The sequence below is a fragment of the Lethenteron reissneri genome, chromosome 22 (assembly GCF_015708825.2).
Source record: "Lethenteron reissneri isolate LAM-NWPU_2019-01 chromosome 22, ASM1570882v1, whole genome shotgun sequence".
NCBI lineage: Eukaryota > Metazoa > Chordata > Hyperoartia > Petromyzontiformes > Petromyzontidae > Lethenteron > Lethenteron reissneri.
This window is the reverse complement of record NC_083800.1, coordinates 972,368-999,804: the sequence shown is the minus strand read 5'-3', so window position 1 is coordinate 999,804 and position 27,437 is coordinate 972,368. Positions and strand designations below refer to the sequence as shown.

Genomic DNA, 27,437 nt, shown 5'->3' with positions numbered 1-27,437 from the left:
AGACCACGGAGGGGGAGGTGCGTGCGTGGTGACGTCACGGGGCGCAGAACGCCCGCTCCGTGCGTGGTGACGTCAGGGACAAGACCACGGAGGGGGAGGTGCGTGCGTGGTGACGTCACGGGGCGCGGCTGTCCGATCTGCCTCCCGGTTCAAACGGGGCTGGCGTCCCGTGTCTCTGTTCGAGCCGAGCCGCGGGGTTACCCCCCCGGTGTCTCCCCGCGCCTCTCTGTCTCCACGGACTCTCGACGCGGGGTCGCGACCCCCCCCCCCCCCGGCTTAGGACGAGCGGCCCTGCTGAAGCCGAACCGCAAGGCTCCGGACCCTCCCCGCCGATCTCGACTAGCGCGCCCCGCCGGGGAGGACGTGTCTTGCTCGACCGAGCTCTGTAGGCCGCAGGGGCCACCCCAACATCCCCCCCCCCCGGGGGTTTTCACAGCCATGGCCTTCCTCAACTTTCGCAAGTTCTTCAAGCTGGGCCCCGACAAGAAGAAGCCCAAACAGTACGAGCACGTGAAGCGGGACCTGAACCCCGAGGACAGCTGGCTGATCGTGGGCGAGCTGGGAGACGGAGCCTTCGGCAAAGTGTACAAGGTGGGGACGGGAACCACGGGGCCCGCGCGCGGTCCCTTCCCCGCGGCCCAGCGCCTCTAACGGGGACCCGCTCACGGCGTGTGCGCGGACCCACTCGTAAACTTTGCGTGGCTCCATTCATCGACTGAGCAGGGGACCCATTCAAAGGCTAGACAGGGACTCTGCCTGTGCTGTACAGGGACACCGCCGTAGAGGTTACAATGACTCGGTCGAATACAGTACAGTAATTTACAGGGACCCACACACACACACAGATACAGATACATCCTGTGCAGGTGCCGGTCAGGACCGCACAGCGACTCGCGGCGACCCCCCCTCAGATCAATATCTAGTCGTGCGCAAGGTTGGAACACGTGCAGGCCGGTGTGTGTGTGTGACACACGTGCCGTTGTAACAGCTGCTGTTGTTTTTTTATGCCCGCGGCAGCGAGACTGTGTATCTCGCCGAGGGCTTTTTAATCTCTAAAACTTGAAGCAGCGAAGAATTAGCGGAGGCCTGCGGAAAGGTGTGGCTGCCATTGGGCGTGAGTGTTCCCTTTCCGGCTCCCTCGCGTCTCCCCTCGCGTCTCCCCTCTCGTCTCTCTCCCACCCGAGATCTCCCATCGCCTCCTGCCCACCCGAGATCTCCCATCGCCTACCTCCTCCCCACGGTGGTCGTGACTTTGTGTGCCCCGCTCCCCGTCGCCACCTCCCTTCCCCGCGAGCCTCGTTGACGAGTCTCGCTCGCTCGCTTGCGCGCCCTTGTGTGTGTGTGTTTTGGTCGTATAACTTCCACCCATTTTACTGCCAGCCGCCCCCAACGACCTCTTCGCCGAGCCCCGTTTACTCGGCAGCACTCTGGAAATTCCTGTCGTTGGGCGGCGGCGGCGGCGGCAGTGGCGAGCGACCAGAGAAGCGAGCGGAAGTTGGTGGCTTCACAGAGACCGCGCGCGGTCTTCCCTGGTTGCAGGTGGCGAGGTGTCGGCTACCTTTGCAGGGGCTTATACACAGGAGGTCGTTGGTTCGGAATCGGAATCTTTATTTTGACTGGAGGAATCCGATGAGGCCGCGGAGATCGTTTTTGTCCCCCACAGATGTCCACTCGGGGCGGGTCAGAAAGTCTAAACAACAACTCGATCCCGACCCTGACGCCTGTATACGTGTGGAGTTTGCGTGTTCTCTCCGTCTCTCCCCGTGGTCGCGTGGACATTTCTCCGGGTCGTCAGGGTTTTCCCTTCGCATTTAGAAGCACGCGTTTAGAGTATTTGGCTGCTATCATTTTCCACGTGATATGCCACATCGTTGAGCTATCATTTGTGGCCAGGTCGCTTCTGAAAAAGAGCACTCGATAGCGTACCTGGTAACACAAACAACAATCGATTCGTGGGATCCCAGCTCATGACCCAGAGACCATGGCACTTGGCCGGGCTCTTGGGAATAATCTCGGACCCGTCCGTGTTGCTACCCACAGGGGAACCCGTCCGTGTTGCAACCCACAGGGGGACCCGTCGTGTTGCACCCCACACAGGGACTTTTCCCTCCTCCTCCTCTATGCCCTTTCCCGGAAGCTGATCCAAGAGATTGGGACCTCCTTGGCAGGGGCTCTCGTGAAAAGAAGATGGTCTGTGGTGTCGGCAGGAACCAATATTCGCGGTGTGGGAGGTCGGGGTTTGAATGACCCGCGTGAAGAGAGCTTGGCTCGGTGGGTAACTGGGTGGTCAAACGCAGGGTGGTGGTAGAACACACGTGGCGCGATATACGGTTGTTGGGTTATTGGGTAGTCGGACCTACGTGGTGGGGTAATAAGGTGGTGGGTATTGAGTTGGGGGTTGTATACGGCGATTGATATAGGGTGGTTAACAGGGTGTTATGTCCCACGTGGCAGGCTAATGGGTGGTGGGGCACAGCGTGGGGATGAGCGAAAGCGCGTGCTCTGGATTTCGCCGGCTCGGACACACAGCGGCTTCTCTGTTACCGGAGCCCCCCCATCCCCCTCCTCCAATTCGTGACGTCGGCAGGGTCCGACCGTGTAATGGAAATCTGTAGGGGAAGGGTTGTGCAGGGTGCGACTGGGCAGAGACCCACGACTCCTTTTGGAGTTTTGGCCAATGACCGTGTGACGCCCGGTGCTGAGGAGTTGTGGCTGAGTCACTTTTTTACCCAGGCTTAGCTACTGTGCGGTGGCCGCTTTGTCTTCATAGGGCGGGTGAGGATGTGAGACCACGAGGGTGGAGACTGATTTCAATGTGCAGCACACCGCCCCTCGCCGCATCACGACGCACACAGGAACCACACACAACGGTGCACGGACACCACACCATGCCACTCTGGCCCCACCACTAACATACATCACACCACAATAGTAGCACCCTATGCTGGTACGACACCACCCGATTTACAAGCCAGTGCTTCACCATTGTGGGTCGACAACACACCACACCACTCTGGCACAATGCCACCCGTTTTGGCCACGGACTTTTCCACCACCGCCGTCGCCACCACCGAGCAGGCCGGCGCACCCCAGGGTGTGGTGGGATCCGGCTGGGTGGCCATGTGTTTTGGCACGGCGAGCAGGGAGGGTGCGGTGTCAGTCCGAACAGGAAGGTGATGGCGTCGCCGGTGTGTATTGCCTCACCGGCGTCGGGCGGTTACACGGGGGCCACGCGTGGGCATCCTTGTCAATCGCCAAATGTCGGCTCTCCCAGTCGTTGTACACGTGGGCACACGCACACACGCGCGCCAGCACACGCGCACCGACACATGGACTTGAACAGGAGAAGCGGTCCAGCAGTGCAAGCCTCCCCGGGGGATGGAGTTCGAGCCGTGGGGGGCGGCAGCAGGAAAGAGAAATCTATTCCCTGTGCTTATTAACGTACTCATGGCGCACGAGGAGGGGCCACTACTGTGCCTGGCCACCCCTGCCTCCCACCTTGGTCTAAATGAGTACCCCAGTGTGCAACAGTCATTTGGCAAATGTCCATTGGCACATTGGACACGCGTGCAAACAAGATGTTCCATCTCAAGCGATGAGCCACATGGAACGTTCTAATTCATTAATACATGAAATGACATGCGTGTCGGTGCAGGGCCACATGCATGATAGTTTTTGTACATGTGCCACATCCCATGTGCATGTATGTGTGTTTTAGTTTGTGTGTGTGTGAGAGCGGCAGTGTAATGGTTAGCGCGCTGTGCTACGAACCTGGTGACCCGAGTTCGATTCCCACTAACGGCCAACACCAGTCACGATTATCTGAACCAGTCATGGATCTCCCCTAGATCGACTCAGCCTCCAATGAGTACCTGGTGCAGTGTATAAAAATCGCCACTGGGGAGACAAAGGCGACCGGGCGTGGTGTTGGCCACCCACCCACTCGTGTGCCATCCCGGCCTTCATAGGTGCTACTCGCTAACAGCACTGGCCCCACCAGTCTGTTTAGGCTATACCGGATATCATTGTCTTGTTTGTTTGCTGTGGGAGCTCTTTCTCTTTCCACGTGTGTATATTAACATGTACAGCCCTTTCTGTCAATCCATTGTTGGATAAGCGCTGCCCATTCCGTATTGGGTCGTGGAAGTGGGTTCGATTCCCGGAAATGACTAACATCACTGCAGAGCGATTTCAGAACCCATCCTGGGTGAGGGGCCTTTTTTGTCTTCGCGTGTCAGCACATGTGCACATGTGTAACGGCGCACACGCGTATGTTGCTGAGCACAGGCCCCAGAACGTGAAGCAGCTGAGCGTGTGTGCGCGAGCGTGTGTGCGCGAGCATGAGCGTGCATGTCTGCGCGTGTGTGTGAGTGCTCGTGTCAGCGTGTGTGTGTGCACGTGCGTGTCCCTGCAGGCTCAGCACCGCGAGACTGGGCTGCTCGCCGCCGCCAAGGTGATCGACACGAAGAGCGAGGAGGAGCTGGAGGACTACATGGTGGAGATCGAGATCCTCGCGTCCTGTCACCATCGCAACATCGTCGAGCTCATGGACGCTTTCTACTACGACTTTAAGCTCTGGGTACACGCGTGCTTACACGTGTGTGTGTGCGTTTGTGCGTGTGTACGTGTGTACGCGCATGTGTGTTAGCCCCTGTAATTGACATGACAAGAAGAACGAACACCACATGGCTTAGCGTAGCAGCCCTCGGTGACTGGCCTAGCAAGGCCTGCAGCGTAGGGGATCGCGCGGAGAGCCACAGGTAGTGGCTCTCCGATATGCAAGCAATGGCATGGCTTAGCCTCTGAGCAACCTCAAGAGAGAGAGAGAGAGAGAAATCCTTCTTGGCGGTGGTGGTGGTGGTAGTGGCGGAAGAGGAGGAAGTTGCAAAGGATGCGTAGGGGCCGAGGCTGTCTTGGAGGCTGGGACTTTACGGTGACATTGTGATACGAGGTGGAGCATAAGGAACGGGGGCAGTATGTGGTGGTGGGGGGGGCAGGTCGGTACGATGCAGGGCACATGCGTGTGGGTGCTGGATTGTGGTGTGGCACATTATAGGGGAGCGATGGTGTCGTGATTAGCGCACTGGTGGTGGTGGCCATGTTGGCTCATGGCCAACACCAGTGACCTGGTGCGTTGTGTCAAGATCCCGACGAGGGAGACGGAGGCGGCCGGGAGTGGTGCTGGCCGGGAGTGGTGCCTCGTGTGCTATGGCGGCCTTTCATAGGTGCTCGCTAACAGCACTTGCCCCAACAGTTTGTTAAGGCTATATGGGGGATTTTTGTCTTCGTGTGGCACATTGCAGCAATGGTCATGGAGTATGCGGTGCCGTGTGTCATTTTATGGTGTGGCGTATTGCATTCTGTTGCGGTGCGACGTGGTGTGGCAAGCCATGTTGTGAACCACACTTTGGTCTAGGCCTCGTTGTGCCGTGGTGCGCTGTGGTGTCGTGCGGCACAGCACGACACCACAGCGCACAGCACGACACTCTGCGGTGCCAGACCTGGGGTCAGTCGCAGAGCTAATCGCGTCAAGCGTAATGAATCGCGGCCGCGTTGTAATCGTCACCGTGCCTAACGATGCAGCTGTAAATTTAATTGGAATTCATTCCAGGTGCGGTGCGCCTCGGGTGTCGCCCGCCGTTCCGCGGTGCGGAACGATAGTGCCGCGTGCCCCGTCGTCGACCCCCCGTGCCGAGCGCCGTCGTAGTAAACGCTAATCGGCTCGAGACACACATTTCCCTCCCCCCACGCCGTGATAAACCGCACAATCCCCGCACCGCCACCACTGCTGCCGCCACCGCCGCTGTCGCTCCCCCCCTCTCCTTGCTTAACGCCGGCCGTCCGGCCCTGCTCGTGGCGGCGGCCGCGACCGAACACGACGACGCCGATTGGTGAGCGAGCCCGAGGCAGGAAGCCGGGGTGGTGGGGCTCGGGGAGGTTGGGGGGGGGGGGCCTGTCACTGAGTGACGCGCCTTGTGTGGGCGCGCTGCCGGGGAACTTTTGTGTTCTCTGTGGGTTTTTTTTCGGTTGCTTTTTTAGTTTTTTTTGTTCTGTCGAAAAAGCAATGGGGCCGTGTTTATAACGGTGTGCCGAGCGTGGGTTGCCAGATGGATTCAATTTGCACCTCCTTTCCTCCTGTTACTTGTGAAACACACACGCCTATAACATCTACTCGCACTATGAATAACTTGTTTGAGTCAACAAAAAAAAGAAATGTTACTTTACGACCAGTGTGTATGTAAGCCAAATGTGGCTCACTGTGAGTTGCCAAAGCAATTCCAGAACATATACAGAGGAGTTTTATGATTCACTGTAAATTCCAAAGACTCGAACAGCCAAACTAAAGCAACTCGTCTTAAGATCCTGAGAATGTTTACAATAAATGGCCTAAGACGTGCTGCACAGCTGCAGTGTTTTGTGCAGTCAAACCATCAACTCTGCACACCCATATTCCAGCCCAGGATCTCAGTGTCACCCACATGACCATTATAAACCCCCTGAGATGAAGAGAGAGACAGACACCCCCAGACCCATGGCTCAAACCCAAGGTCTCAGCAATGCCATTATGAGCCACCTGGCCAACTTGCGAGTGCCATTTTGAAACTCTTTGGCGGTGCTCTCTCTTCCCAGCGGCACGTGGGCCAGTCGTCGTAACCACGCTAATCCCGGCCTGGCGGGCATGCGGACAGGCACGCTGCCCACGGCGTCACCGTCCTCGATGCCTTTGTAGCGATGAAATGGCAGTGGCATCATCGCGCGTGTAATTGACCCCCCCGGGAGGGGGGAGGACTGCACAAGGGCGAACATGCCCCTGGAATGCCGTGGCCAACGCGCGATTTGAGTTCCGTGTTGCTTGAGCAGGAAGTTTGTCCTTGGCTTGTGGTCTGGCTCCAAGCCCGGCCCAGATTAGGCAGGGGCTGAGAGGCAGAGCCCACCAGCATGGGAGGAGGACTTGGGCACGGGCAACCAGGCGGGGCAGGCTGCCCTCTGATTAATGGACTACAGGGACAGGCTGTCCTCTTGTGAATAGACTGGTGAGGCTGGCTGCCCACTCATGAATAAATGACAGGAGCAGGCTGCCCTCTAATAAATAACTTTCTGACCCGCCCATTATGGACATCTGTGAAAAAGAGCTTCATGGCTCATCGGACTCCTTATCCAGTCTAAGTAAAGACTGATTCTGATACACAGACTGGAGGTAGAATCTCTCTGTGTGTATTTTGACCCACGCGCCAGCACGCATGCGGATGTGTGTTTAAACCCCCGTGTGTAGTTTTGCTACGCCGTAGCCGGTTATCTCTGTGGGAGCAGTCCCCTCACGGTGCGATCCCAGGCCCCCTCCCTCGGCAGTGCAGTCAAACTAAACTCAAACTATTAACTGTTTTTATTTTACCTACTGAGCTATATCGCTCTTTTTAAGAAGTGACCTGACTACAAATTATAGCTCAACGAAACGAAATGGCTTATCGCGTCAAAATGTATAGTACCCAAACACTCTAAACGCATGTGGACTACCGGAGCGATTAGGATCGTGCAAATGGAACAAAAGAAAAACTTCACTTCGCTGTCACCTGCGTCTCCCTCGCGAGCCGGCGTGGACGATGCGCTCCGAGTCGCTGGATGGGAAACCCAACTTAGAGTTTCCCCGAGCGCAGCTTCGCTTCTCGGTGGTGTTTATTGTCGTTGGTTGTGCGCTGTATCGTCGGCGCTGGGTTGTTTTGAACGCTGTGTGTTCTGCGACTACTTCCTCACCGAGTCGTCGTCTCAAAGGCTGCCCCGTTTTTGGCACCTCTGATGTGCACGGTTGGCTACGTGCGGCGCGAAAGAAGTGCAACCACACATCCTGGAAGGCTCGGCGGTGTAAATAATACTCGGCGATGATGAAATGTGGAACCGGAAGACCCCTGGGGGAGGCCGCGCGACATTGGGGTCAGGGTCACCAGTCCCCTTGACCACGCGCCACCAACACCGCCACCGCCGTTGCCACCTATTTCAAGCCACCGCTGTGCTGCTGGGGGTGGGTAGGGGGCCTCCATTGGATTGTTCCCCCCCCCCCACCACAAACGCCTGGCCGGTGTCACATGTCACCTTTTGTCTGACACGGAAAGATCGAGTCGGGATTGTGGTCGTCACAACCCTGTGCTCAGGAGCTTGTAAATAAGTTAGGAACACGTGGGCTGGGTGTACTCACCGGTGCGTGGGCTGGGTGTGCTCACCGGTGTGTGGGCTGTGTGTGTTCACCGGTGCGTGGGCTGGGTCTGTTCACCGGTGCGTGGGCTGGGTGTGTTCACCGGTGAGTGGGCTGTGTGTGTTCACCGGTGAGTGGGCTGGGTGTGTTCACCGGTGAGTGGGCTGGGTGTGTTCACCGGTGCGTGGGCTGGGCGTGTTCACCTGTGAGTGGGCTGTGTGTGTTCACCGGTGAGTGGGCTGTGTGTGCTCACCGGTGAATGGGCTGTGTGTGTTCACCGGTGAGTGGGCTGGGTGTGTTCACCGGTGAGTGGGCTGTGTGTGCTCACCGGTGCGTGGGCTGGGTGTGTTCACCGGTACGTGGGCTGTGTGTGCTCACCGGTGCGTGGGCTGTGTGTGTTCACCGGTGAGTGGGCTGTGTGTGCTCACCGGTGCGTGGGCTGTGTGTGCTCACCGGTACGTGGGCTGGGTGTGTTCACCGGTGCGTGGGCTGTGTGTGTTCACCGGTGCGTGGGCTGTGTGTGCTCACCGGTGCGTGGGCTGTGTGTGCTCACCGGTACGTGGGCTGGGTGTGTTCACCGGTGAGTGGGCTGTGTGTGCTCACCGGTGCGTGGGCTGTGTGTGCTCACCGGTACGTGGGCTGGGTGTGTTCACCGGTGCGTGGGCTGTGTGTGCTCACCGGTGCGTGGGCTGTGTGTGTTCACCGGTGCGTGGGCTGGGTGTGTTCACCGGTGCGTGGGCTGTGTGTGCTCACTGGTGCGTGGGCTGGGTGTGTTCACCGGTGCGTGGGCTGTGTGTGTTCACCGGTGAGTGGGCTGTGTGTGCTCACCGGTGAGTGGGCTGTGTGTGCTCACCGGTGCGTGGGCTGGGTGTGTTCACCGGTGCGTGGGCTGTGTGTGTTCACCGGTGCGTGGGCTGTGTGCGTTCACCGGTGCGTGGGCTGGGTGTGCTCACCGGTGCGTGGGCTGGGTGTGCTCACCGGTGCGTGGGCTGTGTTTGCTCACCGGTGTGTGGGCTGGGTGTGTTCACCGGTGCGTGGGCTGGGTGTGTTCAAGGGTGCGTGGGCTGGGTGTGCTAAGGGTACGTGGGCTGTGTCCCCATGTAGCCTTCTGTTCAGCCCCCATCCTCTTTCCGCTAATGCGTCAGCCCCAAAATTACTGCGTCCAGCGCTGCGTGCTGATGTTTGTTTAAAGGTCCACTTGTGTATCTGTGTGTCCGTGTGTGTGTGTGAATGTGTGTCTGCCAACATCAGTGACGATTATCTGAACCGGTCCCGGGCCTCCCCTAGGTCGACTCAGCCTCAAATGAGTACCTGGTGCGGTGTGTAAACATTGCCACTAGGGAGACAAAGGCGGTCGGGCATGGTGCTGGCCACCCACCCCCTCGTGTACCGTTCCGGCCTTCATAGGTGCTCGCTAACAGCACTTGCCCCTACAGTCTGTTAAGGCTATACGGGGGATCTTTGTCTTTGTATGCTCACTAACATAATTTGCCCCAGCAGCTTGTTAAAGGCTATGTGGGGATCTCTCTCTCTGTGCATCTCATGTTATCTTAATTTATATAGCGCCTTAACTGAGGCACTTTACAGAGAATTAAGAATGGTACACATGCACGTAATGGTGGAGATAAGGTGAATGAAATGGATGAGAGGAAGCAATGGGCGAATCTGTAGTGCGTGAATGAGGTAAAAGCAAAATTGCTGAAAACGAATGATGATGATAATTGGATTGGAAGGATGGGGAAGGGGTGGTAGCCATGTAATGTGATTATGAAGAGGAAGTGGTTATAGGTGGAGATTAAGGGGTCGTGGGGTGAGGTCGGGACAAAAAGTGAGTTTTGAGGGAGGAGCGTAAACTAGTGAGCGAAGAGGACTGCTCCATGTGGAGAGGGAGTCTATGTGCGTGCGTCCCTATGTGCGTGTGTCTCGATGTGCGTGTGTGTCTGTGCGTGCGTCTATTTGCGTGTGTCTCTATGTGCATGTGTGCGTCTCTGTGCGTATGTGTGTCTGTTTGTGCGTGCGTCTCTGTGCGTGCGTGCGTCTGTTTGTGCGTGTGTCTACATACAGCAGCGGCACAGTGGTTGGCGCACTGCGCCTCAAACCCCACCTGAGTTCGATTTCTTCTCACGGCCAACACTCGTGATGATCACCTGAACCGGTCCTGGGCCTCCCCTAGGTCGACTCGGCCTCAAATAAGTTATTGCTGCTGTGTGCCATGGCGGCCTTCATAGGTGCTTGCTAAAAGCACTGTTCCCAACTAATATGTTAAGGCTATACGGGGGATCTTCGCTGTTTATTGCGTGTGTATAGACGGTATGTGTGCGTGTGTGTCTCTGTGTGTCGCCTCTAGATCCTCATCGAGTTCTGCCCTGGGGGTGCTCTGGACGCCATCATGCTGGGTGAGTCACATGGGGCGGCTGCTGTGGGGTCAGGTGTCAGGGAGCCCCGCACATGAATGCAGGTGGAGAGTCGCTTGGCGAGCGGACGTGTGGCTGCGTTCGATTCTCCACTTGGGTTTCTTTGTTTGCGTGCGTCTAATGTACACGTTTGTGTGTGTGTGGTACACGTTTGTGTGTTGTACACGTGTGTGTGTGTGTGTGTTGCACACGTGTGTGTGTGTGTGTGTTGTACACGTGTAGAGCTGGACCGGCCCCTGCTGGAGCCACAGATCCGCGTCGTGTGCCGCTACACGCTCGAGGCGCTGTGCTACCTCCACGACAACAAAATCATCCACCGCGACCTCAAGGCCGGTAACATCCTCCTGTCGCTCGACGGCGAGGTCAAGCTCGGTGAGCACGGGCACCGGAACCGGCAGTCTCTTCTTGCATACGCACACACTGGGATGTACCGCTCTGTTACTCCTCCATGGCTCCCTGTGACTCTCCGTGGCTCTCCATTACTCCACACACCGCTCTCAATCTGTCACCATGGCTCCCCGTCAATTCCTCCCCCTCCACCCCTCCTGATCATTCTAAATTTGTCGCTCCCCCTCCCCACCAGCTGACTTTGGAGTTTCCGCAAAAAACACCAAGACCCTGCAGAGGAGAGACTCGTTCATCGGCACTCCGTACTGGTGGGGCACCACGCAACAGAACACCGCACCACACCGCGTCACACCGCACCGTGCCACACCACACCACGCTACATCGCATCACACCACGCCACACCAAGATACAACGCACCACCACGCACCAGCCACGCTCCTCGTCCTCTGCCTGCCCTGAAGCAGAAGTGCGGTTGCCCCCACCGCCGCGCAGTAACCCACTGTGCCGTGTGTGCGGCGACGATGGCGGTGTGCAGGATGGCGCCGGAGGTGGTGATGTGCGAGACGTTCAAGGACTCTCCGTACGACTACAAGGCGGACGTGTGGTCGCTGGGCATCACGCTCATCGAGATGGCGCAGGTGGAGCCGCCCAACCACGAGCTCAACCCCATGCGCGTGCTGCTCAAGATCGCCAAGGGCGAGCCGCCCACCCTGCTCGCCCCGTCGCGCTGGTGAACCCGCCGCCGCCGCCACCACATGTACACTGTACGCACACCTACTACGTACCGTTCGCGTACGTCTAGCGGTGTGCCGCTGCGGTTCACTTCCCGTGCATTCGGTGGTCAATTGCCGTGGGTGTCTTCTCCTCCGCTCGCCCACCCCGCCCCACCCCCCAGGTCCCCGCAGTTCAGCGACTTCCTGCATAAGGCACTGGACAAGAACCCTGAGACGCGCTGGTCTGCCCCACAGCTGCTGCAGGTCCGTGCAGTAGGAGGGACACAGACACCACGCAGACACCACGCAGACACCACGCAGACACCACGCAGACACCACGCAGACACCACGCAGACACCACGCAGACACCACGCAGACACCACGCAGACACCACGCAGACACCACGCAGACACCACGCAGACACCACGCAGACACCACGCAGACACCACACAGGGCCTTCCTGAACCAGAGGCGTGGCTTCCCTGGGTGAACGAACGTGCCGCCCCCCTACCCACGCCCAGCACGCATTCGTGAGCGACGCGGCCGCGGTGAAGCCGCTGCGTGAGCTCATCGCCGAGGCCAAGGCGGAGGTGATGGAGGAGGAGGTGATGGACGAGCGGTCCGAGGAGGACGACGAGGAGAGCGAGGGCACGCCCGTGAGTTCGCCCGCTCGCCCGCGTGTATACTTTCACACGTATACACGCAGACTCGCACAAATACACACGGGCGCCCTTGCACAGGCACACACGCGAGACGCCGCTCAGCTGCTCCGTGGGGGCAGTCGTGGTCGCGGTCCACCTCACGCGCGTGTGTGTGCGCGTGTGTGTGTGCGCGTGTGTGCACGTGTGTGCACGTGTGCGTACGTGTGCAAAGCAGTCGATACCTGGACACAAGCGCGCAGCCTCTGATATCAGCGTGTCCAGCCTGGAGGACGAGAAGCCACTCCCGACGCCTGCCGTGACCTCGGCCGTGACCTCGGCCGTGACCCCGGCTGTGACCCCGGCTGTGACCCCGGCCGTGACCCCTGCCGTGACCCCGGCCATAACCCCGGCCGTGACCCCCGCCGTGACCCCCGCCGTGACCCCTGCCGTGATCCCTGCCGTGACCCCCGCCGTGACCCCCGCCGTGACCCCCGCCGTGACCCCGGCCGTGACCCCCGCCGTGACCCCGGCCGCCACCCCTGTAGTCGTGCCCGAGCCCGTAGCGGAACCGGCTGAGACTCGTGAAATTGTTGCCGAGATGCCCTCCGACAACAGCAAACCAGAGGACGGCGTTGCCACGGTGACCGGGTTGGCCAGCATCGTCGCCGCAGAAACGGAGGAGCGGTCCGGCGAGGGCGGTGACGAAGCTGCGGTGGCAGCGGCGGCGGAGTCCGGTGAGGAGGTGCCGCTGAAGGGAGCAATGCCCTCGTCGCAGTCCGTCGAGGTGACGATCGCGATGCTGAACGAGGTGATCGACTCGATCGAGTTTGAGGACGCAGAGGAGGAGAGCGACGAGGAGACGGACCCCGCATCCCATGACAAGATGGCATCGGCCGCGGGTGGCTCTTCGGACGACGTCGCGGTCGCGGAAGCCGCGGTGGCCGCCGCCGCCGTAACCAAACCGAGCGCCGATGGCGCGGTGAGCGTGGGCGGCGAGGAGGAGGCGGTGCCGGCGGGGGCAGCGGTGGCGGCGGTGGCGGCGGTGGTGGGCGTCGCGCTACCGCCTCTGCCCCGAACGCCGTCCGTGCAGGAAGTTCCGGAGCCGCCCCCGGAATTCCGGGACGCGCCGCTGAGCGGGGAGGAGGGCGGCCGCGACACCCCCCCGCCGCCGCTCGAGTTCAGAGACGACAGCACGGAGGAGGCGTCAGCGGCTACCGGAGAGACGGGCCAGGCCGAGACGGAGGCCCTGGCGGCGCCAGCGGCGGTGCCGGCGGCGGCGCCGGTCGGCGCCAAGGCCGAGGAGGAGCGGGAGAAACAGGGGACGGGGGCGGAGGAATCGCACGAGCGAGCGGAGCCAGTCCCCGCCTCCCGCAAGGAGGAACGGAGGAGCGACGAGGAGGAGGATGAGTCGGCGGGGGGGAGGGGAACCCCGGATCCGGCGGCGCCGGAGCCCGTGCGGAACGGGCGTGCGGGCGACACGGACAGCTCGGGCGCCTCCATGTCAGATACGGGCAGCGTGGACATGAGCCTGTCCATGTACAGTGCGTTGGCGCGCAGCAAGGAGGCGGGCGGCGGGGGGTCCCTCTCGCTGCAGGTGGCACCCCACACAGCACACCACGGGAGGGGGGCTGTTTATCAACGTCAATGTCATTGTCATCATTATCATCATTATCATCATTGTCATCATTATCATCATCGGCATGGTCATTCTTGTGGTTCAGATTTATCTACAATTGGACACTACATATATGCTTATTGTACACCGACTGTAGATCATGAGCCGTGCCGTGTGTGGGTGTGCCGCATGTAATCCATGCGGGGGGCCTGCTGCTGCTTGTTTAAAGTTCGCGCGGCTCACACAGTTGCCCCTCCCCCTCTGTCCGCCCCCCACCACCGCGCACCAGGATATGCGTCGGGAAAAGAAGACCCTGAAGCGTACGCGACGCTTCATGGTGGACGGTGTGGAGGTGAGCGTCACCACGAGCAAGATCATCAACGACGACCACCGCAAGGACGAGGAGATGCGCTTCCTCCGGTGAGCATGGCGGGGGGTGGGTGAGTTGAGCGGGCGAGTGGGTCGACCAGTGAAGGAGTGGGGCGAGTGAGTGGGTTGGAGAGTGAATGATTAAACTCTGTGGTGAGTGAGTGGGTGATCTGCGTAGTGGATAGGTGAGTTATTTTAACGGGTGAGTCTGCAAGTGAGCTGGAGTGTTTTTATGTAATTAAGTGAAGGATTGAGCTGTGTAGTGGGTGGGTGAGTGAGTGAGCGAGCCATGTAGTGGGTATGCGAGTGAGTGGGCGGGTGAGCGGGCGAGCGAGCAGGCGCATGGGCGAGCGAGTTCCCCGTGTCGCTCGCGCGTGCAGGCGGCAGGAGCTGCGTGAGCTGCGGCTGCTGCAGAAGGAGGAGCAGAGGGCGCAGCAGGAGCTCAACAGCAAACTGACGCAGCAGAGCGAGCTGATGCTGCGTCGCTCCGAGCAGGAGGCCAACGTACCGCGCTCACCACGCGCTCGCCACGCTCTCGCCACACTAACCACGCACTCATCGTGCTCTTACCGTGCACTCGCCCACACACTCACTACTGACTCACCGCTCTCTCACAGCATCACACTCACTGCATCAAACGCACCGCATACGACGCATCACGTTCGCCAAACACTCAACACTTACAGCCTCGGAGGACCACGGCACACTCCGCACCACACACCGCACCACACACCGCACCACACACCGCACTATCGAGTTGACCCTGACGTTCGTCGTGCTCTTCAGCACCAACACGGCACACGAGGCACCGTGTTACGCGTGGTGCCGCCACGTGCGACCCAAGCAAGCTTCGACTTGGAATCAAGCGATCACCGTTTCCTCCGCCGTTACTTACCTGCCCCCTCCCTTAACCCCCCCTGCCGCCCCCCCTGCCGCCCCCTGCCGCCCCCTCCCCCAGTCGCGCAAGAAGCAGTACGAGACGGAGATCGAGACGCTGGAGCGGCAGCAGAAGCAGTCGATCGAGCGGCTGGAGGCGGATCACACGGCGCGGCTGCGCGACGAGGCGCGGCGAATCAAGGGCGAGCAGGAGCGCGAGCTGGCCAAATACCACGACGTGCTCAAGCACCGCCGCAAGGAGGTGCGCCGACGAGGGGAGAGGAGGGCGGGAGGATGGCGAGCGGGCGGTGGGGGGGGCTCTCCGCCCGCCCGCTCGCGTTCTCGCGCGCTCGCCGGTTGACGTCGCGGCCTTGTTAATGTTCAGCCACGGTCACCGATTGGCGTCGTCCTCGGTCCACGGACGCACGCACGTACGCGTTCTTGCGAGCGTGCTCACGTTAACAAACTCGTGTTCATGCCTAAGCGTGCGTGCCCATGCTCATTCATGAATGCATTCGATTACACGCACAAACGCACGCACGCAAGCGCTTGTGCCGAGTCCGGTGCGACGCCACCACGGATGTTGTCGACGCTTTGCGGGCCTCGCTTGGAGCGGTTGTCGTCGTTGCCGTACGTTGCGGTCGCTGGGTCTCCGTGCCGATGCTGCTGCCGCGCTCGCTACCCACGGTGACGTCTCGCGATCGGGTTCAGGTGCTCTCCGCTGTCTCCGCTCTCTCCGCTGTCTCGCGCGCTCTCCCTCCGCTTCTCACGGGACGCGGTTTCTGTCGCTGGGCGACCTCTGGGTGACCTCTGGGCGCAGCATTCCCTCCCATCGTCCGCTTGGGTGGTGTCGGTCTCCCCCCCCTCCCCCGCAGCTGTTATTGCAGTCGAGGGCTTGACTCTGATTGGTCGAATTGTATGGACAATTAGTTCAGGTCGTTGGGCCGACCCAGTGACCCCAGGCGTGATTGGTTGCATTTCTATGCCTCATGGGTATTGGCGCTGTGTTCATCAGTGGCTCCCTGGTGGTTTGGTGGCGGTGGGCGCCAGGCCGATTGTCGTGCGCCAGCTGCCGGCGCTGTCTATCCCGTCCGACTAACCTCAACCGTGACCCTGCACCGTTAGCACCCGGCGGTGCTGCCGCCCTGCGTGCCGTCTGCCTGCGCCTCCCCAGCACAGCCAGCCTCCTCGTAACAGACTTCCGAGTTCGCTTCCCACTGCACCACCTCCCAACCTCCCAACCTCTCTGCATCCCCGCACGCTCCTGCATGCTCCTGCACGCTCCTGCACGCTCCTGCATCCCTGCATGCTCCTGCACACCCCTGCACGCTCTTGCAGCCTGCACGCCATTGCCTGGCAGTGACGCAGCATGCGCCCGCTCGGCTTGTAACGATCCGACCAATTCCCCCGATTCAGCGGTCGCCATTCCATTGAGGAGTCGACCGTCCTGTTGGCTTTGCTGCCGGGGTGAGGTTCTGCTCCTCCGGTGGCCGCTGGGGCTGCCGTGACCCTGCAGTGCGCGCCGCTTTCAAGACCCCCGATTGTCACGTGACGCGCGGGTCCGTGGATCGTTACTCGACCGTCCCGGCCTGTGGCGTGTCTTGCAAATCCATGATAACCCCCGTATATGTAGAGAGAGAGACAGAGATATGTACGTTGGGACACTTTACAATCCACTTGGATTGTATCGTCTCCCCACAAACAATGAGTCGATCTTTTATCCACTTAACCCCCCCCTACCTACTCTCAGCCGAGTGCCGGTGTTCCCTACGCTGCACGCGACCCGTAAACCCTGTTGTGGAGGCAGCAGCGGCGGTTGGTGGATCGCACAAATGTCGTAACGCTCCCTTCCTGTGGCGGCGGGACGGCATGATGTGGACCTCACCCGTTCCATCTGCATGGGATCGAGTATCGCCCCCCTCACGCGGAGATTTTCATCCAGCTGCTCTGCTCTCCTCCCACACGTGCGGAGGCTCATTAATTGGCTGAAGACAGCTTCACACATGGAGGGGACCGCAGAGCTTGGACAGCTGTCGGCAGCGGCAGCTCACGGCCGGCTGCTGCCCTCCCGCTCGTGTGTGGCTCCCCTGCGATTGCGGGCGATGCGATTTGCACCAACGAGGCCGCCGCCGTGTATAACGATAACACGTTATTTATTATTATTAAACAAACCCCTACTCTGCTGGACAATGAGCTTTTAGCTTTCGTGGGTTATCAGGTTTGTCCAGGACAACTCCTTGGCTGCTCGCTCTGCGCGAGGCAACGGCGCGAGCTCCCGTGCCGCCACGCTTCTTTCCCTGTGCTGCCCGCTGTCCAGCTGTGGAGTGAGCCTGACCCTGCATGTTGTGTGCTGTCCAGCTGTGGAATGAGCCTGACCCTGCTTGTTGTGTGTGCTGTCCAGCTGTGGAGTGAGCCTGACCCTGCTTGTTGTGTGCGCTGTCCAGCTGTGGAGTGAGCCTGACCCTGCTTGTTGTGTGCGCTGTCCAGCTGTGGAGTGAGCCTGACCCTGCATGTTGTGTGCGCCGTCCAGCTGTGCAGTGAGCCTGACCCTGCATGTTGTGTGCGCTGTCCAGCTGTGCAGTGAGCCTGACCCTGCATGTTGTGTGCGCTGTCCAGCTGTGCAGTGAGCCTGACCCTGCATGTTGTGTGCGCTGTCCAGCTGTGCAGTGAGCCTGACCCTGCATGTTGTGTGCGCTGTCCAGCTGTGCAGTGAGCCTGACCCTGCTTGTTGTGTGCGCTGTCCAGCTGTGCAGTGAGCCTGACCCTGCATGTTGTGTGCGCTGTCCAGCTGTGGAGTGAGCCTGACCCTGCTTACTGTAAGTTCAATCCAACTGTAGAGCGAGCTTGACCCTGCTTGCCTTGTGAGCTGTTCCACCTCTTTTAGCGAGCCCGACCCTGCTTGCCACGCGTTAAACGTCCAGCCGTGGAGCGAGCCTGACCCCGCATGCTGCCACATACACGCTTAACCAGCTGTAGAGTGAGTGACCCTGCACGCTGTAGGATTCTATCCAGCCGTGGAGCGAGCCTGACCCCCGCATGGGCACCCTGACGCGGCGTGCGCCCCTCCTGCATGCCGTAGGTGTTGAGTGAAGTGGACAAACTTCCCAAAGAGCAGAGGAAAGAGCACGCAAAGCGCACCCGGGAGGATCTCGCGCTCAGGCAAAAGTCCGAGGTAACCGCCGCTGCCGCTCAAGACCCCCCCCGACCATGGTTGCGGGGGGGGGGGTGCCGCCGGGGGGGCGCCGTGGCAACCGTTGCGAGGATAAGGAGGGAAGCGCCGTGGGGGGGTGGGGGGGCGGCACCGGTGGGGGAGGGCCCCTCGTTCGCGGCCGTGGCGTCGCGTCTTTTCCACCGCGTCGTCGGATTCGTGCCGCGCCTCCCGTCGGACGCGACTCGACGACGGCGGGCACCGGGCCGCGTGCGATGGCGTCGGCGCGCTCGTCGCGGGCTGTGTGTGTGTGTGTGCGCGCGGACGGTTGTGTGTGTGTGTTCGTATGAGCGATAGTTGATCCGTAGCACCTGGGTCTGTCCCGTGACCCCTTGCCAGCGAGAGCCTTTCGACACTTCACGTAGCCTCAAGGTGCACCTAGCCTGGCACAAGCACGACGGTGACGTCGCCGCCACTTGGTGGCGAATGGCGGCTGTTGTTGTTGTCGTGCGACGGTGCGGACGTGTGTGGTGGTGTGCCGTGTGCTCGACTGCGAGTGTGATCATCGTAGGTTTGCGCATGTCGCCATTTGTGGAGTCGACGTGCGAAGCGGGGGGGGGGGCGTATTCGTACGTGTCAGTGACACGCGTGTTGTCGTGTGTACGTTGGTGCGTGCGTGTATTAGCGTGGTAGCGTGTGTCGTTATCCGCCGGTGTGCGTGCTTGCGGTGTTGCGTACTGGTGCGCGTGCATGTGGTCGTTCCGGCGGTGTGTGAGTTGGTGTGCTCACACCTCCCCCCCATCCCACACGGCCCCCCTCCCTCACGCTGTCAGCTGTCTCTGGGTCCACAGGGCCTGGCACAGATCCCTGTGCACAGCTTTCAGCTCTCCTCCCTCTCCCTGTGCAACGCCAAACTGCCCAGTGTAAGTGCGGGTCGCCCTCCGCTCCCTGCCACTTCCCCCGCTTCCCATCAGTGGCGTCTTGAGAACGGTGCGGGGTTGGGGGGGTGGGGGCCGACTCGCACGAGGAGGGGGGGAGGGCAAAACCATGACAGGCCACCAGAGCGCAGACCCCCCTCGGAGATAATAAATCACTGCCCTACAGATCACATGTCTTGATTGGTCGTCGTAAGAACGTTGCTGTAGGTTCCTGGCTGTAGTTGGGTTCCCTGGGTGGAGAGAGGCCGGGGACCAGGGAGTGCCACACCGGGGCCCAGGGAGGGACGGACTGGAGCTACGGGACCCTCGGCACCGCCACGGCGCCACTGATGGTGCCCGCGCTAACCCCATGCGCTTGAGTGCCGTGAGGTTGCAGTGATTAACCGCGTTTAACCGCGATTTACAGTGTGCAGTGGCTGCATTAACGAGAGCTCCCCAACCCCGACGTTGCTGCTCCCCTCCCTCCGGCATTTGTCGAGTTTAAAGTGAGGAAGTGGGGGCTATGGGCCACCATCTCGCCCATCATCGCCGTCGTCGCTTCTGTTGTCCAGGTCCCTATCTCTCCCCCCCCCCCCCCCCCAGCGGTAAATGTAACACTCCCAGGGAAACAGATGAGTATTGACATGGAGCGGTCCATTGTGCGCGGAGGAGGCTTGGTGGGGGAGGAGGCCAGACTCTGATCTCCAGTAAAAGTCTTTGGCCGCCAGATCTGCACCGGGTTTTTGCCGCTGTGCGAGACCCCGCGTGGGCCCCGCGTGCCGCGCGTGCGCTCACGGGAACAGCCTGGCGCAAACGTTCACGTGCGCGCGTTTGTGAAGATGTGTTTGTGTGTGCGTGTTGGTTAAATGACGTGCGTAGAAGGCACGTGCTGCACGTGAAATGTGTATGCTGTGTGCTGTGTGTGTGCCCGTACCTGCGTGCCCGTGTGAACGCGCGCTGTGGTGTGTGCATGTATGGCCATGTGTGCTTCTTCGCACCTGTGCCCGTGCGTGCGTCCCCGTGCCCCACCCCCCACCCCCCGTGGGTCCCCGTGCGCCCATGGCCCAGGAGACGGAGTTCATCACGAAGCAGCAGCAGGATCTGGACGCGGCGCTCAAGAAGATCATCATGGAGCACAAGGTGGAGGTGGCGGAGACGGAGAAGACCTGCCTCCACAACAAGCAGCAGCTGCTGCGAGGTGACGCCCCCCCCCTCGCTCCCCCCTCGCTCCCCCTCACACCCCATACACGTGGAAACGGCACCGGCACCTGTTGTGTACTGGTGGTTGCGTCGGCCTTCGGGATCTCAGAGGTAGCTCTGCGGTATCCGCTTCTGCGGGCCGTTCCCTAGCACGACGATGTTGGTGTGGATTCCTCCTCTCGCTACGTGATGCCGAGGGCACAATAGACGAAAATAGCTACGAGTGCGGGCCTAGTCGCTAAAGGCTTTGACCCGCTAAAGGCCTGCATGTGCCTGGGCAACTTTAGGGCAATCTGGGCCAGCAAACTATCACCGGCAACTCGTTACCTGTTAGCAGCTACTGTAACTTGGCAGGGCGGAGTTCTGTCCGGCCAATGACAATGGTGTTTGTTGAAAATTGGCGTTGGGTGAAACGTGATTGGTCTTCAGAGCACACGACATTTGGTTAGTCATGTGACCCCTTATCTGCGTTATGATTGGATGTTGTCATCTCGGTTGCACAATAGAGGGAGCAGCGATCAGGTTCGTCCTAATTTTGGCAAATTGCATGAGCAGATCTGCCTCAAATTACTGGCACCGGGCACAAGTTTGAGGTGTGTCTTACAATGCGGAGAATATGGTGAAGGGTTTTACAGCGGCCCACAGCGCACCAACCGTTGCCAACGATGATTGCCATGAAATCTCCATGGTCACTCGCAACCCCGAGTCTCGCTTGGCGGTCGCGTTCACCGTCCCCCGCCCCCCTCGTCCCCCCCCCGCCCACTCAGCGAGGGAGGCCGGCATGTGGGATCTGGAGGAGCGGCAGATGCAGGAGCGCCACCAGCTCATGAAGCAGCAGCTCAAGGAGCAGTTCTTCCTGCAGCGGCACCAGCTGCTCAAACGCCACGACAAGGTGCTTGGAGAGGCGGTGGGGTGGGGGGGGTCTGGGGTCAAGGTTCACGTCTCTACGCCTAGAACAAGGCGTGGGGAAACCCCCCAGACTCGCGCTCCGGATGCGAGCCGGGACTCGGTGCGGCACCGCGGCCTCCTGGGGCCCACCGTGAAAACGCTCGCCTGGCACCGCGAGCGGACTGTCCGCACCGATTGGGTACTTGTTGGGGGGGCAGGGGAGGGGACGAACTTTCTGGGCTCGGCAACAACACCGTGTTCATCGACGCGGCTCGCGCCATCTCGTCGCCATCACCGCACGATGTCGGCAGGCAGGAGGTGGCCGAGGCTGCGCGCTAGTTGACGAGCGGTTGCCCGCGAGAGCGCTTGGTAGCGAGAAGCCGTCCCACCGCTGGCCCGCATCCACACGGGCCGCGACGACTTCACCGTCGCCGGTGCCTGTGGCCGTGTCCTCGTTCCACGGGCCGCTGCCCGGCCGGGGCGAGGTCACCGTCGCCTTCGACCTCGTGCCGGCGGGGGGGCGACGACGCTGTAGGCGTTAACGTCGCGACGACGCTGTCGGTGGGCGTGTGCAGGAACAGGAGCAGATGACACGCTACAACCAGCGCCTGCTGGAGGAGATGAAGGCACGCCAGGCGCAGGAGCGCGTGCGCCTGCCCAAGAACCAGCGCAGCGAGGCCAAGACGCGCATGGCCATGTTCAAGCAGAGCCTGCAGATCAACCCATCCAGCAGCGGAGAAGGCAATCGCGACCGCATCAAACAGGTCCGCCTAGCACCTTGTGAGGGCGGTGGTGGTGAGGTGCGAGGGGCGGTGGTGGTGAGGTGCGAGGGGCGGTGGTGGTGAGGTGCGAGGGGCGGTGGTGGTGAGGTGCGAGGGGCGGTGGTGGTGAGGTGCAAGGGGCGGTGGTGGTGAGGTGCAAGGGGCGGTGGTGGTGAGGTGCGAGGGGCGGTGGTGGTGAGGTGCGAGGGCGGTGGTGGTGAGGTGCGAGGGCGGTGGTGGTGAGGTGCGAGGGCGGTGGTGGTGAGGTGTGAGGGCCGTGGTGGTGAGGTGTGAGGGGCGATGGTGGTGAGGTGTGAGCGTGGCGGTGAACCAGGCCCCCCCCCCGCCCCCTTTGCCCCCCACCCTCATATCCGGCCCCCCACAGTTTGCACAGCAGGAGGACAAGCGGCAGAAGGCGGAGCGGCAGCAGCAGCAGCAGAAGCACGACAACCAGATGCGCGACCTCGGCATGCAGTGCGAGGCGAACATGCGCGAGCTGCAGCAGATGCAGGTGATGCCAGCAGGGCGGGAGGACGCTCCCTCGCTGCCCCCCAAAACCTCCATCTCTCCCGTCTCCCCCTGATCCCCCCCTTCCCCCCCGATCCTTCCGATTCCTCTGATCTCCCTTCCCCCCCCCCCCCCGATCCCTCCGATCCGGCCGCTAACGGCACTCGCCTCAAAAGTCTGTTGTCTCCACGGGGTGGGGGGTGTGGTGACCTCTGTCCGTGTCTGTGTAGAATGAGAAGTGCCACCTGCTGGTGGAGCGGGAGACGCAGAAGCTCAAGGAGCTGGACGAGCAGCACAGCGGGGAGATGCGCGAGTGGAGGGACAAGCTGAAGCCTCGCAAGCAGGTGCGTGCGCCGCTAGCGGGTGCGTGCGCCGCACGTGGGGGCCGCGGCGCCGTGGTGCCACGCGCGGGGCGAGGTTGAAGCATGGCGTTTGGCTTACCGGTGCGAGGGTGCGGTGGTGCGGTGTTGACAGTAGGGTACGTTGTGACGTCCCGGTGAGGTGGTGCGGTGTAGCAACTGGGTGTGTTGTGACACCGGTGCGATGGTGTTGTTACGGCGTGGCGCGTGCAGGTGCTGGAGGAGGAGTTTGCGCGCCGGCGCCAGGAGCAGGAGATGTTCTTCAAGATGAGCAGCGACTCGGAGTGCGTCAACCCCGGCACCACCAATCGCGTGTCGCGCTTCTACCCGGTGCCCAGTATGGGCGCCAGCGGCGTGTGAAGGGAGCGCCGTGATTGCTCGCTTTCTCTCGCTCTCTCGCTCTTTCGCACACTCGCGCAGGCACGTACCGGCACGTATATTTATACACGCACATACACATGTACACACCCATACACAGCCGGGCGAGCTGCTCACACACAGGCAGGGACATGCATACATACACACGCAAGTAGCCATACACATACTTGTACACATGTTCACAGGCATATGCACACACAAAATAATCGCTTGCGCACCTCCACTCACACACGCAACAATAACTGCCAGTGACGTCACCATAGCGCCTGTGCCAGGCTAGGTGCACTTTGAGGCCACACACAGACTGAAACACACCTCCACTCACACACCCAACTTGCATACTAAAACCGCTCCACACACACAAACCTTCCATTTATACACGAATACAAAGATCCCTTCGATAGCCTTGACTGACTGTTGGGGCAAGTTCTGTTAGCGAGCACCTATGAAGGCCGGAACGCCACACGAGAGGGTGGGTGGCCAGCACCACGCCCAGCCCCCTTTGTCTCCCCAGTACCCGCATCCACCCCCCTCCAACAACAACAACCGCCGTTCGCCATCAAGTGGCGGTGACATCACCGAGGCTCCCTCCACACACACACCCTCCGCTCACTCGTACTCCCGCTCGCCCTCGACTCGCAGCCACTTGCATACAAGGCCCTCTGCTCGCCCGTTCCGCACTCACACACTCACCCACTCCGCACTCGCACACTCGTCCGCTCCGCGTTCCGCACTCGCCCACCCCTTCCAGAGTTCCTTGCCACTGCCATCGCCACGGGGGGGCAAGACGCGACCGCACTGATGCACAGCTCGTGTGCCCCCCTCTCCGCGCAGGGGGGGTGCCCTCCGCTCTCTCTCTGCCCGTGGCGCGGAGACCCCCACCCCCACGGTCGACATGCAGTCCCCCGTGCGACGTTCTTGGCGCACGGTTTGCGCGGCGCCGTTTGTTGAAATTACCGACGGGGCCACTGGGCTTGGTCACCTCCACCATGCACCGGGAAGCCGGCTCGATGACCCCGGCCCGGGACCCCCACCCCGACCCCGCTCGTGTTTGCCGCCCGCCCGCGTGGGTGGCGGTGTCCGTGAGATCTTAAACTAAAGCGGGGCGCGCGTGTTGCAGCGGCGCCCTCCTTCGTCTTTTTTTAAATGTTCGGATCGCTGCGTCCCGGCACTGAGCGCAGTGCTTGATTTATTACTTTATTATTATTGATTGTTGTTATTGTTGTTAACAATGGTAGTACTTACCAACATCAGCAGCAGGAGCAGCGGCTACGCGAGTGTAGATGCCGACTCCTAGAGCCGACACGGGGGGTGCGGGTGAGAAGGGCGGGCGGCAGGAGTCCTGTTGGGGGTTTGTGGGGGGGGGGCGCAGGGGGGTGAGATTGTCCCGAAAATGGCTCGGCCTGTTGCACCAGGTGAGCCCCCCTCACCCCCAGCCCTCCCCACCCCCGTCTTGACGTTGAGCCCCCCCCCCCATGCAGCAGTGCGATGAGAGGCTGTGGACATCGGCACGGAAGATGAAACAACAACACATGCACCCGTGCTCTGGTGGGGCTCGGGCCATGGGCAGGTTCAGTGGGAGGGGGGTGAGCACGAGTGCCTTGGGTGGCTGATTGGTGGGAGGCAGGTGCCCGTCTCGTGCTTTTTGGTTGTGCGCGGGCCGACGGTGGCGGGACCAAGTCTCACGGCTGGTTTGGGTACCGCGAGGTTCTGGTTGGGTAGTGCGTTAGGTGCAGGTTTATTGTCATTTGCAGGGCTGGTTGTCTACTGCGATTGGGGATTGGGGTTCGCCTCTGGTTGTTAATTGCTTAGGGACGGCCCCGTGCTCGTGGCTAGCGGGCCGAGTTGGCTCGGGTTGGAGCCATCGAGCGCTTGCCGAGTCGGCTAGGCCCCCGGGCCGCCTGCCCCGCCTGCCCCGCCTCCCCATCCGCGACTTTTCGTCTCCCCTCGTGTCCGGAGCCGATGGCGCCGCGGCTCTCCGCATCGGCGACGGCGCCTGGGCCCTCCTCGCGTTCACCGCGCGAGCGCCGGAGGAGTCGCACCGCGCGACTCCGCCGTGTCCAAGCGGCATAAGTCGCACGGAACAGAAGTCGCGCGGCCGGAAGATGCCGCGCGCCGATTTCCTCTCGACTCTTGCCGTGCCGTCGCCGCTGCGTGCACGGAGCGGCCCCGGTGGCTCTCCCTCGTCGCGCTGCCCGTGAACTCGACGATGGGAATAAAAGTCGGCTGTTTGTAAACTCGCGGCCTCCCCGACTGCGTCTCTCGCTGTTGCCGAAGGGGCAGGGTTCGTGGGGGGGGGGGGGGGGTCCGTGCCAGGAGCAAGACGCCACGAGGGTGGCCAAAGCCCCGATGATGGCACCCGCACCACACCTCGACAACAACGACGCTTACCCAACAAAAAGAGATGGGGTTTAGTCCAGTGTTATTCACTCGTTTTCAGGGGGGGGGGGCGGAGAGCACTTTCGCCGACAAGTTCAGTTCAAGTTCATTTATTTGGTATAGCCCTGTGAGCCATTCGGCTCTTGAATCGGGTGCAACCGCAACAAACAAAAAACAAAAACGTGAACAAGAAAACATCTTAAAGTGACTGTGCAAACAAAAAATCCAAGAAAAGCACCGTATACCAACACTGTGCAAAAATCCCAGTGGGATACAAGTCAACAACCACAAGGCAACTTAGATTAAGGCCATCAGTCTAACTCCGTACTACAACAAACAAACATGGCCAAACCAAAATACTTTTCGAAATCAAAATAAAGCCATAAAAGCAATGAAACAGTGATCATAGGAACTGTGACCGAATTTTCACAAAAAACGACATAAACAACATGTACCACCAAATCTTGCAGCCATAGCTGGCTGCATGAGTCACTCCACAACAGCAGGAGCATCAGTCGGAGTATCAAAATGTTTCAATGCACCTTTAAGATCAGCACACTAAATCAAAACACCGGTCATACTTTGCAGCGATCATCCGGAGCGAAACATTTTATTTTAGGCCAATGAATAGCAGTGGCAGTTTGGGGTGTACAACTCCTCTAGAGCAGTTTGAGTGAAAATCTCATAGGTAGTGATTCAAGTTGCAGTTTATTGGCAATAGCATTCCAGACCCTGGGGCCATCAAAAACAAAGGCCCTTCCTCCAGTATTTGTACGACAATAGGGAATGTGAAGCTGGTAAATAAGCAAAGATCTTCGGTCATATTTGTTCTTTGAAACAGAGAGGAGATCCAGCAGGTAATCTGCGGATTTTTTTGTAAGATCTGGTGCACAAGCCGTCGAACATTAAGAGTTGTTCAGTTTCACCCAATGTAGAGATCACAGTGGTGAGTCCTATATGGGCAGTTCAATGCAAATCTTAAGGCCGAGTGATACATTGAGTCAAGCTTCTTCAGTAAAGTACTTGGGGCTGATTTATACACGATGTCACAGTAATCAAGTAGAGGCAGTATGGTAGCTTTTACCAATTCCAAACGGAACATAGACGTCGTCAGTGTGAGGGCTGCCACACTTTTGAAACCATTGGGGTTTGACAGCAGCGTGATGATGATGGGGGGTGTTGCCTTGCAATGAAGGACGCTGATTTTGACGACAGTGTTTGGGTTAAGGGGTCGAGTTGGCGTTAGTGGGTAGTGTTACAATCAGGGGTTAGAGCGGAGTTTTCCAAACTCCAGTCCTAGCGACGCTCCACTACGCCACGTCTCTCCACGTTTGCCATTTTACTCCCCATATTCAAAGAAATTAACTCACTCCACGCGCCCGATCATTGTTAAACACGTGACGTGCTGTTGATTGGGATTGGGATCGGTGTGCACGTGTTCTAACGTCACTGCGTTACTTGCTTAGATCGCCAAGTGTAGTGGATTCAACTGTTTCACAGACGTTCTCTTTGGAGGCAACACATTTATTAACACCGACACACGGGGTCACGACCCCTTAACGCAATTACCTATGGTGGTGACCACCAGGCTAACTGCACTAAGTACACGGTAACTAGCTACAAGGGACCAGGCCACAGCTTGGGTCCAGGTCCACGTGTTGGTGACTGTAGGATGTAGACGAAGATTTCTTCAGGATGAACAACAGCAGCTGCTCCCTCTGGGGACCCGGCTTATA

At 60.1% G+C, this 27,437-nt stretch overlaps 1 protein-coding gene across 3 annotated transcripts; it reads left to right on the top strand.

Moving 5' to 3' along the window:
• The first annotated feature begins 126 nt into the window (after positions 1–126).
• On the top strand, positions 127–25,559 carry LOC133345455 (serine/threonine-protein kinase 10-like). Of its 3 annotated transcripts, XM_061556192.1 has the most exons (20): positions 127–591; positions 4,415–4,579; positions 10,536–10,584; positions 10,825–10,974; positions 11,186–11,258; positions 11,486–11,680; positions 11,846–11,927; positions 12,185–12,319; positions 12,540–13,898; positions 14,209–14,339; positions 14,669–14,792; positions 15,247–15,426; positions 18,244–18,336; positions 19,146–19,235; positions 20,298–20,427; positions 21,197–21,321; positions 21,893–22,081; positions 22,464–22,589; positions 22,816–22,929; positions 23,158–25,559. In XM_061556192.1, exons 1-20 carry the CDS (start codon positions 439–441, stop codon positions 23,302–23,304), a joined length of 3,810 nt encoding a protein of 1,269 aa, XP_061412176.1. In that variant the 5' UTR covers positions 127–438; the 3' UTR covers positions 23,305–25,559. The 3 variants fall into 3 exon arrangements, with proteins under 3 accessions (XP_061412176.1, XP_061412179.1, XP_061412180.1); XM_061556195.1 differs by lacking the exon at positions 19,146–19,235; XM_061556196.1 differs by lacking the exons at positions 18,244–18,336; positions 19,146–19,235.
• Positions 25,560–27,437: the final 1,878 nt, after the last annotated feature.

Excerpts from the sequence above, each read along its gene's own strand:
- LOC133345455 (XM_061556192.1), top strand. The coding sequence starts at position 439 with ATGGCCTTCCTCAACTTTCGCAAGTTCTTCAAGCTGGGCCCCGACAAG. Across the intron at positions 15,427-18,243 it reads TCAAGCACCGCCGCAAGGAG|GTGTTGAGTGAAGTGGACAA; the intron begins GTGCGCCGACGA and ends TGCATGCCGTAG. Across the intron at positions 22,930-23,157 it reads AGCTGAAGCCTCGCAAGCAG|GTGCTGGAGGAGGAGTTTGC; the intron begins GTGCGTGCGCCG and ends TGGCGCGTGCAG.